Source organism: Centruroides sculpturatus, unplaced genomic scaffold (genome assembly GCF_000671375.1).
Source record: "Centruroides sculpturatus isolate CEXI.00-Female unplaced genomic scaffold, Cexi_2.0 scaffold192, whole genome shotgun sequence".
NCBI lineage: Eukaryota > Metazoa > Arthropoda > Arachnida > Scorpiones > Buthidae > Centruroides > Centruroides sculpturatus.
Genome location: NW_019384565.1, coordinates 711,414 through 732,474, shown reverse-complemented (window position 1 = coordinate 732,474; position 21,061 = coordinate 711,414). Strand labels below are relative to the sequence as shown.

The 21,061-nt window shown below is 31.5% G+C and overlaps 1 protein-coding gene across 1 annotated transcript in view; it reads left to right on the top strand.

Moving 5' to 3' along the window:
• Positions 1-204: 204 nt before the first annotated feature.
• LOC111624034 (glutamate receptor ionotropic, kainate 2-like) overlaps positions 205-21,061 on the top strand; it is a 62,322-nt gene continuing 41,465 nt past the window's right edge. The window contains exons 1-3 of the mRNA XM_023366800.1: positions 205-328; positions 10,694-10,858; positions 10,947-11,198. Of these exons, the coding sequence (XP_023222568.1) occupies positions 268-328; positions 10,694-10,858; positions 10,947-11,198 (478 nt within the window). The 5' untranslated portion in view covers positions 205-267. The remainder of the gene's footprint in view (positions 329-10,693; positions 10,859-10,946; positions 11,199-21,061) is intronic.

Sequence of the window (21,061 nt, the reverse complement as noted above, 5' to 3'; positions counted from 1 at the left end):
CCCGACTACAAGTATAGAGGGTATAAACAAAGAAAAATCTTTGGTACTAAGTGATTTTAAAACAGCATTTCGATGGTTAAGTTGTGCTTTAATATTCTCTATTAAAAATTATGCGGATATTCTTATACTTATTACTACTCACTTCAGTTTCTGGTGAAGTCATTAATATTGGTAAGTTATATTAAAAATTTATTAATTTAAATGCTATTTTATNTAAAACAGCATTTCGATGGTTAAGTTGTGCTTTAATATTCTCTATTAAAAATTATGCGGATATTCTTATACTTATTACTACTCACTTCAGTTTCTGGTGAAGTCATTAATATTGGTAAGTTATATTAAAAATTTATTAATTTAAATGCTATTTTATTAAAATTAAAGTTTGTTTTTTTTTCTTCTAAACTAAAATTTTGTATCACTAACTATATATTAATTGATATAATATACCGATGATACTTTTGTAAATTAATATGCCAAATTATGATACTTATCTTGTAATTGTATCTATATTATATAATAGTGAAATGTGTCGATCATCGTAATGTAATGTAATTAAAATTTATTATAGAACTAATATTATACACAATTTTTTAATGCGCTGATTATGATTTTCGCATTATAACATGTACTTAATTTGTGAAATTATTTTAATTTTTTTTTTAAAATTAAATACACAAGTTATTAATGAAATAGAACAGAACAAAGGGTGTAAACTTTTAAATATTAGAAAGTATATTGTTTAACACAATATTACTTTAAACAAAAATAAATAAATAATTCTTTATTATTATTTTTTCTTTAAATTTTAACTTTAAAATGACTAAATAATATTTGCATTTAAAAAATTTTGACCACTTGAAACTTTATGACTTTTTAACAACTTTTGTAAGGAAACAATGAAAAAAATTATAATAATAAAAAAAATTACATATATTAAAGCATACGTGGTAAGATTAATTTATGTCATGTTCAATACTATAATATTAAAACCTAGCTTCTTCTTATTGTAATATTACTTATAAATTTAAATTAAAAAGCTCATTTGATAAATGGAAAAAAAATTTTGTTAAATATCTCTATTATTTTTAATAATAAAAAAAAATAATAATAATAAATAGTAGCGATAATCTTTATCCTTATATAAGAAACTTACTTTAATTTTCGTATAACTTTATATCATTTAGTCGTAAAATAACAATAGAATTTCTATCATTTTGACACATACATATCTTATGTACTTAGAGAGTTTTCTCTCATTGCTATTTTATTTTATGCTTATAAATATCATAGATAGCCCTAAATCCTCATATTTATAATTAAAAACGAAATTGTTAGCGATGTATTGATATAATCATTCTCGACCACTCTTTATTGTCTTAATTTTCAAGAGATGTTAATATATCCAGTCTTTCAGGGATGAGAAAGATATAGCCAAATGATTTTTTGTCGCCAGTATATTTTTACTTTCCTGGCTGTTATATATAACAGAAAGTAATTATAGAGATCGGTCAAAAAATGATCCCAAGATGTGTATGTGTGAAGAGAAAGCATTTTCTACACTCTTTTTGAAGTTTAATAACTCCTGTGCTTCTTGTCAAAAATTTCTGAAATTTTGTAGGGAGATTTGCTTGTTAAGAGGATTGATGCTGTTAAATTTTAATAAGTAAGGGTTGCGGATTGGGGGGATAAAGGGAGTGAAACTCCAGTAGGGTAAGATTTAATGATGATTTTACTCATTATTTAGCATTTACAATTTTTTTTATTAATCCCATCCCTATCCTCAAAATCATTTTGCCATTTTGTAATAGTTAAAAATATAAAATGTTTTTAATAAAATATGATAACAAATGTCGCCGGGAATGTTAAGCAACTCGTTGCTGAATTTTTTTTTAAACTATGGGCACTAAGATGGTCTTTCTACCATGCTTATTGTGGGTTTGAACAGGCTTACAATAGGGTGGTCGAGTGATGAGAAACGGAGACTGACATATTCGGACGGATCATTCCAAAAAAATATCTGAGGTTTTTTGATCTGTCCGGGTTTGATCCTGGATCCACCAGAGCAATGGGCAGATGAATGCGGATATTTTAACATTTCTTGAAATATCACATTCATCTGGTGAGAGCAAATGCCGAAACGTGTTATGAATATTCCTAGATATTTCTTTCAATTTATTCATTGATGTTTTTGAGGCCTCGAAAATTGAAAACCAAGCGAATAGCCCAACTGTTCCTCTCTGTGATAAGATCTGAGGAAACTTATATTTAAAATTGTCCAGAACATTCATTATACTGAATTTTTCAATTAGATATCTTCAATGGAGTTTCTGAATAAACCTATTATTAAAAAAAAAAACTAAAATTATTTCCACACTGTTGTTAATTACATGCTTAATAAAAATATATTAATTATCATTAAAACTTTAAATTTAAAAATATATTTTCAATAAAATCGATAAATAGTTATTTAATTCTATTATCCTTACAATTATTCGGAAGAATTAAAATCCTTATTTGAAATCATTAGTCTGAGTTGCTCGAAAATCCAAAAACATAAAACTAAATAATAATAATAATAATAAAAGCTTTATAAATTAACTATTTGGCTCTATATTAATTAAATTTTATTATAAAAATAATTGAAGTCGCTGACGATGTCATTTGGCAACTTTACCGCTATTTAATAATACCAGAAAGCGCATTTAGTAGCTTTTGGATTTCTAATTTATACTTTATTCTTTTTGTTTGTTCGCATTCCATTCCAAAGCTAATGCCAAAATTTTGCGTAGTGTTTGAATGTGTTATAGCGCTTTATTTCGCAATTAACAGTGGAAGTACACGCAATAGTTAAATACTAACACAGAGAAAAGCAACTAAACTGTATATTACTTTAATTTAAAATAGTACAGGTGGAAATTCGTAAGAATTAGAATTATCGGAAATGCTTTGATTTAATAAGTACTCGGACATGATTGTTTCTCGAGTAACGTGAGAGAACAAAGAAACAAATTATCTAATATATTTTGTATAATATAATTTTTCATTTGTCTTCTATGCTAAATTAAGTTTTCATAAGTTTTGAAAGCGAGATATTTACTCGATTCTTACGATTAATTATTTGATTTTGTCATTCAGAAGTATTGAAGATTAATTAGGATATTCGATTATTCTTAGAAGAAAAGGCTCAGTATTTTATAAAAAAAAATAAGATACAGGTTTATGAAACCCAATTCGGGAAAGCCGAAATTAATCAACAATAAATTTAAACTCTTTAATTCGTTCAAATTACACTTAAAGAGTTTATTTTGACAATAAACTAGCAATAAAAGTCTTTGGAGAAATGCCGACTACTAATTTTAATACAACAGTTTTTATGTTTCATTATGTAACAAATAATATAAAAGTAATGAATAAAACTATCATAAACATTTCGGATTTTTTCACATTATCTCATTTCAAAATTAAAAATAATTTAACACATTAAAATTAAAAAAATAAAAAATAAAAAGAATTTCTTAAGCCAATTCAAATATTAAAAAAAAAGGATCTATTTAAATTTAAAAAAATGTATATATTAGTTTTTATTTATAACATTTTTTATTCCTCATCGTTATTGTAGAAGTAAATCTTTTCTGTTTAGCATTCTTATTATAGTGACAACGACACTTTCGTAATTATTTGGTGAAGAACCCGATAGAAACAAAAGAGTTATTTGTTTTCTCTTTTTTATACTAATCTAAAAGGAAAAATTTGGCAAAGTCTCCTGTCCAATTAAAGATGAAAGCAAAAATAAACATGCAAAATACTGCCAATAATTTACCTTTAACAAATAGAAAACGATTCATAGAATGCTATTGTTCTTTTGCATCCGGCTATTGAATAAAACATACAATTACAATATTCTCAATAAATATTTAATTATTAAGAAGTTAACTATCCTTAATTATAATGTAAGCTTAATAAGATTTCTGCGTTTAGCAATTTATTTTTTATTAAAACTACAATAATCTGTATGAAATAAAGATCATCAATATAAACTTATTTCATTCACTAAATTAATATAAAACAGATGATAACAATAAAAACTCGAATAAAATGGTGGCCACGGCAAGGGCGTACCCAGGATCTGAACTAAAGGGGGGAAACTGTTATTAGTTTCGAGGAAGTGGGAAGGGAGAGTGAAACATGACGATTTCTTATATAAAATAACTCAAAACTATTAAAAAACTGCTTTTATTATTTATTAGCATAATAATTTTACATGCTACCACTTTATAAGTGGACCTACTACCTACCATGTAGTTAATGTAGTTAATGTAGTACTGTACTCGGATTTACCGAAAAGTCTTCTATAACTTTCTTTTCCACCATCTTACGGTGTTCTTTCACAAAATTTCGATGCGCATTATCCAGTCAATCTTTCCTCTCCCATAGTGCTCCAAAGCCAGGTCTTCACTCTTCGAAGCGTACTGAAAGATCGTTCTATGGTCGCCGTATTGCATGGAATAGCGCTCAGAATTGTGAATGATTTTCTCATGGCAGAAAAAAATAGAAGTTTCGTTAAACAGGTCAACGACTTCTATATCCCTTAATTTGCCTTCCGGTAAATTCTTCTTCATCCACAAATTATACCAAAGATCCAGTTCTCCAGTGACAGCATCCAACTCATAAAAATTTGTAAACAGTTCTGCGTTCTTGCGTAAATCTGTGATACTCATTTTGGTCATGTATAAAGGGTGTAGTTTTGTCAACGAAAAGGCTGAAGTATTTTCTTGAAAAAATCGAATACTTAACGATGTAAGCGAATCCAGATATGATATAATTAGAGAACGTTGCCAGTATTCATAGTCATTGTCTGATGGAGGATTGCTCCTGTGTTTTTGCTTATGAGCAAGACGTAGAACACAAATTTCTATTTCCAATTTTATTGCCATGTCTTGTGCTTTTTTAACTACTGATTCCAACACTGCTGAGTATTTTGCTGTAGTAATTAAGGCAACGATAAACAATGGTTTCGTAACCGCAGATTGCAACTGGTATTCAGATTTTCTTGTGACATAATTTTCTTCCATGGATAATTTTCCTAGAGCTCTCACAAGCTCTGGGAAATTTTGAGAAAATTTTCAAATCGATTTATATTTCTCCGACCATCTTGTTTCACACATTCGTGATAGATTTGGAGCGTAATTTTTACGAGCAGTCGATTCCCTAAAAAAGTTTATTGTATCAGTTATAGTGGCAGTTATAGTTCACCACAAGATTAAGTTTGTGGCTTGAGTGGTGAAAATATATAATGCTCGAGAATATTTCTTCCTTAAAATCGCTTTTACACTACCCTCTTTGCCCGCCAATGTAGAACAGACATCGAAAACAAATCCAACGCAACATTCTGATGGAAAATTATAACTGACCATAAAATTGTCAACTACTTCTGCGATTGATGAGGCACCTTGTGCTTTTAGTTCCACAAAACCTACAAATTCTTCTCGTATTTTTCCTTTGCTTTCATCGTAGAGTAACAAGCCAATTGATGCTAAATTGATACATCTGTACTGTGTGTCTGTGTGTCAATTACAATTCTTCTATGGAAGCGCAGCTGCCCTCTTCTGTCTCTCGCTGGCTACGCTCTTGGGCACGGCCATTTTGGATTAAAATTACGAATAGGCCTATAAAAGATTTATACGTTATCACTTATAAGCCTATTCCTTATTCTCGAAAACAGTGTTAGATAGATGAAAGACGAGATCAGATATGAAAACTTTACGAGCTGGAAGCTCGATTAATTATATACAAACATACGATGCAAATTTAAAGTCACATTATTTCAATTCAAAACTTTTCCCTGAAAGCAGTTAATAGATGACCGGGACGACTCTATTGTTAATTAAAGGAAAAGTATAATGTATTAAGAAATATATGCTATACACCTCAAAGTGTTCCATAAATATAAAGATACTAATAGATTCCATATAAAATCATTCACACTGGAAACTTTGCTTGAACTTTCACAAATGCACATAAAAAATTATAACCATTTATTGAGACAGAAAAAATAAGCGATAATTTTTTAGAATTACAATCAATTTAACTGTCTAAAAATATAAAGGCATAAGCCTCTGAAACAATGACATAATGATAAATTGGATTTAACAATAACCTAATATCTAATGAAGCCTCTTTTGGCTAAATTAACTTTATAAATGCGGTCAGGCAACGATTATATGAGTTTTGAAGGAAAGACATGCTTATTTCTTTCTAGTGACGAATCGTGGCTTGTTTTACTTACTCCATACTATTATATTGCTGCCCATTTGCGTCTGTAGCCGGCATCCCTAAAGATTTTCCATCAGATTAAGATCAGAAGATAGAGCTGGTCAATCAATAATAGGCACTCCATTAACTAAAAACCATTCGTACATAGAGTTTGAGTTTGCTGTGCGAATGAAGATTGTGTTATGGAAAGATCCATCGATTCCCAGCAATACGTTTTGCAAACGACAAGAAATTGCTCCAAAAAAATGTTTTGATAATCATTTGTTTTTGTACGCCTTTGTAAAAGCAGAAAGCTGAGTGTTTCCTTTTCAACTAAAACTCCACAAAACACTAACAACGCTAGATACGAAATCAAAAAGAACTCAAAATAAAAATAAACGAAAATAATAATGATAAAGAAAATGGTTTGAACACCTAAAAATTACGAAAATAAAATCAGAAAAAAGAATAAATGACAATATTATAGGCTTAAAAATGCACGATTTATGATACCCCTTTTTCACCAATTGGAGGAGCAATTAAGCAGAATTACAGTGATATGTAAGTGAGTATTAAATCAATAAAAAGTAAGGAAAATTACAAATATCATTAAAGAGCGAAATGTTGTAATAGCTCAGGTAAATGAGAATTGTTAAGAGAGAAATAATATTTTTTTTTTTAAGTCTTGTGTCTTTTAGAATATACAATCTGTATTTTACTAATAACAGGTTTTTTCTTTTTTAAAAAATATTGTTGTTGTAACTTGTAACTCGAAAAGTATCTAGTTTAAAACTGGAGAGGGATAGACGTCTTAAATCATTTTTAATAAAGTATAACAGCTAAAAAAGTCTCTTGGGGTCCAATTGAAAGTATTTCCCAAAAGGTGTGATAAGACTTCAGATTGGAAACAAATATAAGTTTAATAACATTAAATTTCAATAGGACAAGAAGTAAATTTCAGAACTAAAACCATTTTACACCATAACTGAGCTACCACCTTGTCGTTCGGAATATAGTTCTTGCCTTCTTTCTCGAATCATGCTAGTAGTGGCTCCAACCATCTGGACCATCAATGTTGAATTTTTTCTCGTCACTCCAGATAATTTCTTTTCACGTGTCTATCTAGCTCATTTTTCTTTAGCCTATAGTAAATGTTTCTCCTTGTGAATAGGCTTTAGTGATGGGACTTATATACAAGATGCTGGCACGTCTGCACAAGTTTTCCAATAATTGATTGACCAAGATTGCACTCTTGCGTTGCTGCTAACTTCCAAGGTGATGTTTTGTTGCTGGCAATCTGGCGAACAATGGCTCGTTTTATTCTGTTTGTAAGATATGAAGGGCGTCCTGTTGATTTCTTTTGGCCATACTGATCTTCAAGTTTAACAAAGTTGTCAATTACAGTTAATGACAGATTTAATTGTTTTAGCAAGTGCTCATGCAGAGTAACTTTTACCTATAGAAACAAGAATTTTACCTTTTTCTGTACGTTAGAGGTTTTCCTCGTCCCATTGTTAAATTAGGGATTATAATCAACTACAGTCATTTTTAATAGTTTCTGCTGGGTTAATGTTGACCTCTGGTAAAGTTAAACTTTCAGAATGAAGCAGTTCTATAAATTTAAATTAATTACTAATAAAATATTAAATTTATTATTTAAGATATTTACTCAAATATATTGAATTTGTTTTTGTGAGATTAACACCTCGCTTCAATTCTTCAAAAACTGTGATGTTAATTCATCGCAGTTAACAACGTTTTATTTTTAAAAAATTGTAAATGTGAATGATACTATCGAAATCTTAACAGAGCTGTAGACTATGCCCATATGAGCAAAACGGTCAAAGAAACCATACCTATATATATAACCCTTCGCGTAATATACGCCCTCAAATCAGCCTATTTCTGAGCGCGATCGGAAATCACGCAGTGCTCTTCGCTAAATCTATCGCGTATTTAACAGACAGTCCAGCACGGTGTCAGACATTCTAACGATATTTATGGGTAAAGAATAAAAAAAATCTAACGTGCCACCCTTTACGAGAAATTCGCCTTCAAATGTGGAACCCCTATGGCGACAGTTCCAATCGCCATTTTGCTCATCAGTGACCGCGTGGATAAAACCACTGAACTCTGGATCGTGGGTTCGTGCCTCTCCAATGGGCTGGCCACGTGGAGTTTTCGGGGTTTTCTTCACGTCAGTAACGCCTAAATAGGACCCAGTTTCCCATAAAAGTCCTCCCGGGAGGCATTTCCTCGGAAGATCGCCAATGTTCTGCGTTGCCTTAATCGAATCCAATCACCATTCTTGCTTGCGGGTGTCATGTTTGCAAGCAGGCTATGATATAGACACGGCGCTCATTCTCAATGCTCTGCGTTAGTCAAGGCTCGCTATTTCTCGAGATGCTTTGACCGACACTCCTCAGGCACGGTGGGGACGAGTTCCCACATCCCCTAAAAGTATATAACATCAATTACTCCGCGAACATTCAAGTGGACTATTTAAAAGCCAGCATACTCGCGTGGCTAAATAATTAAACGCGATAGTTTTAGCAGAGCATGCAGTGTGACTCGGTATGGTTCCTTTGCCTTTTCGCTTCTATGAATATGGTCTACAGCTTTGTTAAGGTGATAACAGTTTCATTTATATCTGCAATTGTACCAGTATTTTAAATAATAAACTTAATATTTTATTACAAATTAATCTAAATTTATAGAATTATTCAATTCTGGAATTTTACTTTATGTTTGCAACAAATTTTATTATAGTTTTCTGATGATAAATTTAAATTTTGTTGTCATAAAGGATACGTGAAATAAACTTTAATAAAGTCAGTAAATCTTAAGTGTATGCTTTAAATATTTGTAAATTGGCGTGTAATTTAAATTGTAAGGCATTTTTTTTCTATGTTATATGTATATAGATACACCTTATTTTCTTAAAAATTTTTAATCCATTGTAATTAAAATGTTGAAAGAAGTTATAAAACAAATGTAGTATTTACATTTCGTATAAAATTATTACTTTTAAGCATAAAATGACGTCAATTGATCTTACAGTACATAGGAAAAAAATATCTAAACAGTATACTAATTTATCTTATGTAATTAATTATGTTTTTAATAAAATAAGAATTTTATATCATATCGACATAATATAAATCATTATTATTTTTTCGTTTCGATATTTCAATGTAAGTGTTTATGGTTTAGTAATCTTTTCTATGTTAGAATTTTCAGTCATAGTGTTATAGATATTCTGAAAATAATCCCCTTTTTTTCCAGACAAGCTGAAAGAGATGCTGGAATTAGTTCCACATTCTCTTTTCAACAGTTATCTGTTGCAGACAAAAACATTTCCTTGCGTATTTTCTAACGTGAATTGGACTGTAACCAATAAGTTTATATGTATAGACAAAGGTGCTTGCTCTTAACACATGTTTTAAACATTACAATATTTTTCTGTATAATATTAACGATATTTAAATTAAAAGTGTATTAATTTATTGAATTCAAGTTATTTTATGTATTTTAAATTTATTTAAATTTTTTACTTTTTTGAATTTTTATTGGTAAGAATTTATCATTATTTAATATTGAATTTCTTTTGTAAATAACTCGTGTTAGTTTACGTATCCAATTTTAAAAAATCCATCAAAGAGTTATGTAACTTTCTCGGTCAAACTTTATAAGAGTGTTTGGCACCATCTTTATAACCTTTTTTATATTATTAATTATTATAAAATGGGGGAAAAAAGAATATTTTAAATGCATTTTTTGACGTTTCAAGTTGTCCTGAGACCAAAAATGTAATAATCTTGAGGGGTTTTGACCGAACATTTCTTAAAGACGAACAGAGGGAATTGGACTTATAAAAAAAAGATGAAGCAGTTTCGTTGTTTTTACCATCTTTATAACCTTTTTTATATTATTAATTATTATAAAATGGGGGAAAAAAGAATATTTTAAATGCATTTTTTGACGTTTCAAGTTGTCCTGAGACCAAAAATGTAATAATCTTGAGGGGTTTTGACCGAACATTTCTTAAAGACGAACAGAGGGAATTGGACTTATAAAAAAAAGATGAAGCAGTTTCGTTGTTTTTGTTGATTATTGTTCTTACTATTCCTACATATACAGTATATATATTTATGTTATGGACCAAGTGATTAATACGGGCATCACGAATAATGCCCTATTAATCACTTGGTCCATAACATATATAACTTATATATTTGAAGGGGTCCCGCGGTTGCTAGCGGCGGTTCTGGTCACTGGTGGCCAGATTTAATTATTGAATATATTTCTAAATATTTTATTTATTTGCGTAGAAAATATATAATAAATTAAATAACAATTGTAAAGAAACAAATAAATTTAGAGATATTTTTAGATTTGGATTATGATTAATTTATAAATTTTTTTTACTTTATTTAATTAGGTGCCATATTCGAAGAACATTATGAATATTTGCAATGGGCTTTCAGATTAGCCGTCGATCAAATAAATAGCAATGAAAGTATTATTATGAATATGAGAAATATGAAATTGAGGGCGTCCATTGCTGTAGTTAAAAAGAACGATGGATTTTTCTCAGCTAAGAAAGGTAATGTAAAAGAAACTAACTAATACAATACTTAAGTAATAGATAAAATTATTTAATTATTTTCAATCTTTCTTTTTATATTCTTTAGCTTGTGAAATGATAAGTGATGGAGTAGTGGCCATTTTTGGTCCTCAGTCTGTGCGTGCTACATCATCCGTTCAATCTATAACGGAGTCTGCAGGCATACCTCTACTTATAAACCGTTGGGAATATCGCACTAAACCCAGTGATACTACTGTATTTTTGCATCCCCACGCCGATACAAAAGGGTTTGCATTTAGAGATTTTATTGAGGCCAAACAATGGAAAACGTTTGCCATTATATATCAAGATCCGAAAGGTTCGTTATTTAGTTTCTTTAACGATGATTTAATGCATAAAGATATAATTAAATTATACAAAAATATTGACAAGTTGATGATTTTAAATTTTATTGTAAGATAAACTGTAGTAATAAGTATCCTACATTGATTTAAGCTGTGTTTGTATGACACAGCTTAACTCAGTTAATGTAATACAAAAGATGCAAACAGATCCATTATCTTAATACGAATCCGCCACTATAATAGGCAAGGTTGTTAAATTAAAAAATATATACTGTATATATTAAAAATAATTAAAAAGGAGGCCATTTTGAAATAAGAATTTATCTTATTGTTTATATTTTAATAATTTTGTTGTAAAATCGGGAATTTGTTTGTACCTTTGTTTTATACAGTTTAATATGTAACAATTGTATAACAACTGAAGAGAGACGATATGAGTCCGAAATGCATTTTGTTAAAGGTACTTAAAAAGAATAAAAAGAGTTATAATATACAGTAGTCCTGTTACATTTGGGGAAAAACAGCACTATTGGATTACTGAAATACAGTAATAATTTAATGTTTGGACAATTTTTTCGCTTAATCTAACAGTGAGTAGATAGGTGGCCATTTTGGTTAATTTGGTCGAAGTTTATTATCTGGGACCATCATGGCCGCCCTTCCGGAATCTCGAACAACACAGGCGCGATTAGAAATGGTCAGTAGGCCGGTCAATGGCCGTGACATTTGATGTTAGGGAAGCTGTGTTTCTATAAGAAGCCGACTTCCAGGGGCAATCGGTTAATTCTTTCTTTAAATGTATTTTTATAGATTATTTATCTGACATAATAAATAAACAAGTTCAATATAATTACCTCTGTTATTAGATCCAATATATTCCATACGCCCTCTAAATGCCAATTCTTGCTTTGATAAAAACATAGCATCTATTTATTTAGATTTAATATATTTATAAACCGTAACTATCTCGTTATAATTTTCAATATTTATTTTATATTATTTACTAATGTTAAATTCTATTCCGCTTCGATTTCCAAATTGCTTCAAATACGAAAGAATCGACGATTTTTCGTGTCTTTTGCCAGCTAAATTGTCAAAGACATTCTTATTCCACACACTAATTTCACTCTGTAAATGCATTTTTATGCATTTACAGAGCCATTTTATCGTGAAAATATCGAACAAATTTTTTTATTGAAGCGTTTATATTTAACTTAGGCATTGGCCTTTCTCTTTTAATAATGTTTTCTTTTTCATTATACGATCTCGAGCCAAAACTTTTTTAAAATAAATTTTCAATATCGCAATTACATTCCGAATCGCTAGCCACGATATAAGGGCTACAATTAAAAATAAAATTATAAAAACTTACTCGATGAAATAAAATGTGTGGTGGATATACGAGTACATACCTGGTACAAAACATTCTTCAATTGTACGAATATACAGTACTTTTAAAGAAAATTATAATTAAATATAGCTTTGTAATGAAACGTACATAAAAATAACATAAAATATTCTTTACTCTTTAAATCTTAACCACTTAGTCAAACAGCTCCCTACGAGTGGAACGAGACAGTCCTGCTAGATGTGTGGTGCGTACATGCACGCGGGCTACCAAATCCCGAGGGTGCCCATACCGGTTAATGTCAAATGTCTCTTTTGTTGCATCACTAATATACCTCAAAAGACGCGACAGGGTTGTTGTAAATTTTAAACGTTTCTCACCATAGCTGTAAAAGTCTAAATATGTAAAACTTAATAGATTGTCCGTCGTTTGTTTTCTAATTAATTCGTTTTACGACCAGGTGTTGTCCACGGAAATTTCCAAAATTTACAACTTTTCGGTCACTCTCGTTGAACTGGAAAAATTTCTCTCTTTATTACATGTAATATTTCGAAGAAATCAGTCCCACTGTACTCGGCTAGAGATTGGGTCGATTAAGCTTTTAAGCAATATTCCAACTCTTTCAGCAGGGTTATATTTATGTCCTCAATTCCATAATCGCTTAATTATTTAACTACTTCTTAAGTAGAAATAAGTCGAAACCGATTACTTTTACTCGAATATTTGTAGTCTCGAGAAAAAGTGGAAAGACAAATTTTTATGACAAACGGATACATGAATCGTAAATTTAAGGAAAATAAATTCTAGAGCTTTTTCTGTACCTCGTGCATCTCTCTCATTCATTAAATTTAGTTGTAATTAAAATTAATATGTATTTATTTTTTTTAGAAAATACAAGGGAAGCGGCGCATCCACCGCTTCTAATGACGGCACGCCACTGGTGTGTACATATGCAAATAGGTTATCTTATGACGTAAATGTGTACGTGTGAGAAATTATGCAAATTTGTTCGTGCAGGTGGTAGGTGTGTAAGTCGTTAAAAGTTATTGTTGAATTTATTTGAGTGAGTTTAGTTATTAATTTGTTTTTTTTTTTGATAATGGAATTTAAGAATTGGACCACTGTGAATTTCATTCGTTATTTGTTATCTGATTTTTCTGAATTATGTCTGAATGTAAGAATTCCATCAGACGTAAAATTTGCAATTAAATTAGGCCTTCAAACAGCCGAAACTGTGTTAAATGTAATGGCAAGTATAAAATTTGTTTCAGAAATGATGCAAATTGTGTTAGTTTTCGATGCCCGAAATGTGACTAAAATGTCTGTTTATGAGGGGACATTTAAAGGGAAATGTGGCAATTTATACTAGTCAAGTATTCTTTCCTTTATATGGCATTTAATCTGTATTGACTGTTCGTTGAAATCCGCTTGGTTGGCCGTAGATATAAGTAAAAGAACTGCCGTTGATTGGACAAATTACATTAGACACGCAATGATGGTTTCGTTGAGTAATTTAAGTAATACGAAAATTGGAGGACCGGGAAAGACCGTAGAGATAGATGAGACTACGGTTTGCAAAAGGAAATATGAGAAAGGTCGGCAATTGAAAGATACGAAATGGATTGTAGGTGGTATTTGTAGGGAGGACAGAAAATGTTTCGTGTGTTACGTTAATGATCGATTAGAGGAGAGTCTTAATTGGGCTGTGATTAGGTTTATACATTCAGGAAGTATTATACGTACAGACGAGAGGAAGGGGTATAATAGGATTGATTATTTGGAAGAAATTGAAATACAACAGGAAACAGTGAAACATGCTGAAAATTTTGTAAATCCTGTTACTGGGGTTCATACCCAAATTATTAAAAGATTGTGGCGATGTTTGAAAAACAGAAAAAAACATGCCATCTCATTACACAGAGAAATTGTGCGATTCTTATTCATATGCTTTTATGTATAAAAAGTTAATGAAATGGGAACAACTGCGACCAGGAGAAATATTTCAAATATTTACACAACACATAAGCAGAATCTATCCAAGAGCAGGACGTTTGCCGATATGGAAGGAACCTGTAACTGTTCCCGCTGCTCCAGAAGCGAAAATCAAGAAGGACAAATTTTGTAAGAGGAGGAAGAATGACAATTACACCGAAGAAAAATCGAAGAAATTAAAGAAGCAGAACGTCGTTACCAACATTCGTGAATCTGAAATTAGTTCTAAAAATCGGATTACAGTTGATGAATGAAGGATAATAATGGTAAGTAGTATTTAATTGATTCATTTTTATTTATATGNAATGACAATTACACCGAAGAAAAATCGAAGAAATTAAAGAAGCAGAACGTCGTTACCAACATTCGTGAATCTGAAATTAGTTCTAAAAATCGGATTACAGTTGATGAATGAAGGATAATAATGGTAAGTAGTATTTAATTGATTCATTTTTATTTATATTTAGTTACGGGTTAGCGGGACTCCGGTTAAAAAACACAACCTATTTCGATGATTGCAAATTTTTATTTGTAGTCTTAAATCTGTAGTTGCACTTGATAGTATATTAGAATAAGTTAGGTTAGTTTATTGTGTGAACGCGTTAGGTAGGGTAGTCACATGATCGCGCATCGCTTCCGACGGACGTCGTTGGGAGCGAGAGTACACTCAACCGGAAGGGCGGCCATGATGGTCCCAGATCGTAAACTTCGACCGGATAGGGCCATAATTAAACAATGCTCAGTGCTCAGAGTATAAACCATTTAATTGTGAAATTAATCGTACCAACGTTTTTAATTATAAAAAGCTATTAAAAATTATTAATAAAACTCGGACAAAGCGATTTGAAACAAATAAGACGGTTGCTTTGGCAAAATACTAGGGTTTCTCAAACGCGATCCCGGTTGTTTTTTAACCTGGGAAATATCCCGGGAAATCCCGCAAATTTCTTAAAAGTTCACTTTTTTCTTATTTTGTGTTGAGGAAATTTTGCAAATACAAAGGGTTAATGTCCAGATACGTGGACTGTCATGGCGGCACTTCCTGTTTCAGTTTCGAAACCGGACTGGTTTGGAGACGACATGTCACGTGACGACGCGAGCGAACGACGGCGGCTGCTGCTGCGCCGCGGCAGCGTCGGCGGCTGTCATGGCGCCTCATCGCTGATTCCAGCAAACAAAAGGAAACAATGGGGACGCACGTTCTAACCTAACCTAATATAATTGGTAATAATTATGCTGATTTATTAGAATAGGTTAGGTTAGGTTAGAACGTGCGTCCCCACTGTTTCCTTTTCTTTTCTTTGCCAGAATCAGAGGTGAGCCGCTATGATAATCCACGTGTCTGGACTTTAAACAAGAAAAAAGAAAAGGAAACAGTGGGGACGCACGTTCTAACCTAACCTAACCTATTCTAATAAATCAGCATAATTATTACCAATTATATTATTAGATTAGGTTAGGTTAGGTTGGGTTAGAACGTGCGTCCCCACTGTTTCCTTTTCTTTTCCGGAATCAGAGATGAGCCGCCATGACAGTCTACGTATATGGACGTTAACCCGCGCGTCGGTTTTCCCCGTTTATCGCGGCGCAGAAGCCGCCGCCGTTCGCTCGCGTCGTCACGTGACATGTCGTCTCCAAACCGGTCCGGTTTCGAGGCTGAAACAGGAACTGCCGCCATGACAGTCCACGTATCTGGACATTAACCATACAAAGTATAATTAACACACAAACTGTCAAAATCCATTTGTATTTATTAATTTTAAACCTACTTTAAACCTATTTTAATTTTTCCTCGTTATAGCGTGTCACAAATAGTCAATAATCAGTACGTAGCTTATTTGTGGCAGGACTCTGAAAATTCTTTATTTGTCGGACCTGTAATATCTGGAATAACTGCGCTTACGCTGTCTTAATTTTTATCCATGCCCGGTAGCTTTGATAACTGCGTAACGCCGGGTTGCTCAAATTGGGCCATAATACAAGAAACCCTACGAAATACAGTAATTGTACAGAAATTCTCAACATTATACTGTACTATGAAATTTAAATCGTATTTAACTTTATATGTTTATATATATATATATTACCGTTAAAGTATTGAATGCCGTTATGCTATAGAATATCTAGTTATTTCGTAGAATACTGTTTGGTTTAGATAAAGTATGGAATGAATTAAAAATTACATTGTTTAACTAAACTATTGATAGTTATTCTATGAATTAACTAACCAGCGTTAGTTAGAATATGAAATAGAAGTAATAAAATAAATGCATGTTAAACTTGTCAAATTATTATACTGTATTTAATATAATAAATAAATACTGTAAAACTATAATAATTTCTATTCATTAGAATAGAGAGTGCTGGAGTGGCATTTGGAATTGCCGAGAACATTGTTTTTTAGACAAGCACATCCTTTGTTGTCACATTTGTTTTTTTACATGAGCATTTTTTGAAGCCCTGACCTGTACCAACACTGGGTTGTAGCGACAGACCGGAGGCTTTTCTCAATGTCCGTTATTTCATCAATTGATATTAATTTTTATTTACAGACACTAAATTGATTCTTGCAATATAACTGTTTGATGTGCCCATTTCTTGTTCCGAATCGATAAAATCCTTGTCTAGTTTCTTCCGTAACAACTTCAAGAATGGATCTGGTATCTCCTTATCCTGTCAGCACCAGCGCCTAGTGTTGACAGGATAAGATGATTTTTCTGACAGTATTTTCATTATCTTTGCTTGTATTTCCAAACATTCTTTGGTCGCTATTCTTTCTTTCTGGACATTGTTTATTTAAACATAACCTGTTCAACATCATCATCTGAAATGTAGCTTTCTAAGTGATCCTCAGAATCCCTCGAGCAAATGTCACATAATGTAGAGGTGGCTTCTTCAACCAGTGTCCTTATTTCATGTTTTAAACAGAGCATCTTGCAAATCATCTTCATTAATCAATGAATCAAATGCTTTCCTTGGAATGGGTGTTATTGACAATCCCACCTTTGCTGCACACCCAAACATAGTTTCGTAAGGAGATCTCTTTATACCTGAGTGGAAAGCTCTATTTTTCATGAACTAAATAAATTTTAGACTGTTACTCCATGAAGTAGATTGTCTTGCATCCAGGTTGTCAGCATATTTTCCATATTTTTGTTTGTCCTCTGTGTCCTCTGTTTCCTCGACTCTGACTGTGCCTTGGTTTCCCGTGTATAATTTTAAGTTCTGGCCAAGTTATTTTCAAGTCTTCTATGAACTTGTTGCAAAATTCGCTGCCATTATCAGACTGAAGGATGCAGGGTGCACCGAGAAGCAGAAATATATCTAGTAAGTATGTGCCAACTTCTTTGCCTCTGTTTGGAGGAGCCTTAAAACAACAAACTTAGTCAAATGATCTTGGTACATTAAAATAACCTTGTAGTTTCCGCAAGGTTAAGACTGAAAATCTATCAGATTTACCTGACATCTTGAATTCATATGTGTAAATATCATTGTCTTTACAACAACACCATTTATTCTCCACGTTTCTTTTTTGTTGGTAAGAATCGCAAACATTCAAAAAGATCCTGATATCTCCTTAGTAATATTTTTTTTTACGATGAGTTAAAATACGTAGTTAAAATATAGCATATTCGAACATTATACACTTTAATGGGCCTGTTTAGGTATTCTATGAAATAACTAGTTATTTTATAAAATAACGGATTACAGACTTTAACGATAGCTATACCATGGGTAGTATAGAATCATAAGCGGCTGACCCTAAGTTTTTCAATTTTTCTATAATCGAGTATTCCTATAAAATTCAACTCGTTCTATTTGAGACCATAAGCAAATATGCAAAATTCCAAACGATTACATACAATAGCAAAGTTTTGGATAGTCCAATTTTCAAATCCCGTTGTCTTTATTTAATAATACTGTAATAATATTTACATATCTAGTAGCCTAATAAAATATTTTTGTGGTTGACTACACCTATAACATTATACCTATGAAACTTAAAATCATGTATAAACAGTGTTTGTGGCACGGTTTTATGGCACGGGTACCAAAAACACTGTGTTTATACATGATTTTGAGTTCCATAAATAAAGTGTTCTTATATGTATAGTTTAACCACAAAATACCGTATGACAATTCGTTTATAATTAGCGATTATGGCATTTATGTAAATAGGCGCTCGTGTGCCAAACTTCCATTCATGCCATAATCGCCTATATTATAAACTAATTACACAATATACTATTATTTATAATATATATCAACAATTATCTTAAACCAATAAACATAATAAAATCTATTATTAAAAATCCAAATATTTATAAGTTAATTTGCTCTTGATGTGGCCTAAATTTGGCTAATTTAAGGGCACTGTTTGACTCTTGTGGCTGTCATATGAACATTATTGCTTTCTTCTTGAAAAATGTTAGAGTTTCAGGCTCGAAAAAGGAAAACTTTTTCGCCACTATCTCAAGATGGAGCACCGCGAAATGTAAGAAAACGAATGGGAAGAGAGGACAATGTCTCAGGTGAGTCGACGGAACAGTTGATTTTGTCTTGTATAAGTGCCGAAAGGGAAATTAATGTCGAAGAAGGAATTCGACTCTTGTTAAAATTACAAGCTTCTTCAAATAGTAAATTACAAGTACTTTTAGAACATTTAGAATGCAAGCGTGGATTGAGAATATAGATACAGCATTGGTAGATGTTGAAACTAGAGCTGATAGAGGAAAAGGCTATGTTAAAACTGGCAAATCAAATACAGAAATAGATATAATACCCAATAATCTGCATAAAAAGTTAATGAGACTAGAAGATAAAGAAAGAATAACATTGTAATTTCGGGTTTACAGGATAATGATAAAATGGACGATGGTTTAGTTGAGGTTCAAAAACTTTTAAATAATAATTTAAAGATTACAGATGTCAATATTAAACGTGCTTTTAGAGTTGGAAAATTTAAACCGAATACAAAAAGAATGATTATTTGTGAATTGTTTAATTTCGAAGATAAATTTAAAATTTATTAAAATATTAGTCATTTAAAAAGTTAAAAAATATATTTATTAATGACGATTATTCGAGGTCAATAGTCAATTTTTTGGTAAACGTGCAATATGGACGGATGAATCTAAATCTTCATTTGCTGTTACATTAGATAATGTTCTATCACAAGAATATGGAGGAAATGATGAACAATTGTGGACGGATGTATATAAAGTGTTTCCAATACAGATTTTACACTGGAGGAGCTAAAAAGGAGCTATTAACCTTTTAAATCTGTTACCTCACCTGGAATTGATATTATTAAAACAGAATACTTAAAGTGTTTTTCAGAAAATCTTCTTACAACATTGGAAAGAATGGGCCAGAATAAATATGAAATTTCTTGACCTTATAATTGATGTAGGCTATATGTTACCGCTAAAGCTCGAAATCCGTGCACATTAACGGATTTCGAGCCATTAGCTAGAATGGGCTTGAAATTAGTTAGAATGGGCTAATTCTAGCTAATTCCGAGCTAATAACGCTATACGGTGGGTAGCTATAACCCACCGTAACGTTATAACGGTGGGTTATAACGTTAGCTATAACCCACCGTTAGCTAGGGTGATAGCTAACGGATCACCCTAGCTAATATGCAGATTAACTAGGGTGATCCGTTAAAGCTGCGAAAATAATTCCATTTTTCAAATTACCTAGGTAATATGCAGAGTATCTAGGTAATCTGCACATTACCTACTAGGCACTCGGTAAAGTGAAATTAAGATCTTTGCTGGAACAACAGCAACGTTTCTTTCTGTACGCTTAAATTAACATAATGTTATTTATTTAATTTTCAATATCTAAATAATCAAGTTAATACAATCAAACAATCAACAAATTAGTTGATAGAATCAATCATCAATTTAAAAACTAATACAAAAATCATACGGTTTAAAATATTATTACTACCAGTATTAGGGAAATGAATTTGCAAAACATATGATAAAATTGTGCTTACTTATTAGTGCAATCTAAAGATTGGTGACACTTTGAATTACGTAGCAATTGGTTTTTGCGACAAGCACGCCTATTTGTGGTACATTTAGATTTGCAGTCACATTTTCTGAAACCCTGCCCAGTACCAAGGGATTGTTTTATTGCTGTTTGACGTAAAGATATTTCCACACAGGGGATGTCCCTGTGTGGAAATATCTTTACGTTCGTTAAAAATCTCTCTTTGCAAACGCTAAACTCAGATTTTGCATACAATTGTTTTAAGATACCCGTTTTAGTACCAACTTTATAAAAGCCATCCCCTGTTTTACTAAGAACCACAGCTAAAATTGAGCGTGCATCAGTTTTTGCTCTGTCTTCTTCGAGTACTTTAATTCTCACAGTGACACCATCGACATTTCAGTGTTTTGCATTAGAAACTGCTAACATTTTCTTTGCTTGCTTTTCTAAACATTTCTTGGCTTCATCACGCTGTATTTTCTGATCCATATTCTTTTTACAGATGATGCACAATACATTCTTACCATACCCTTC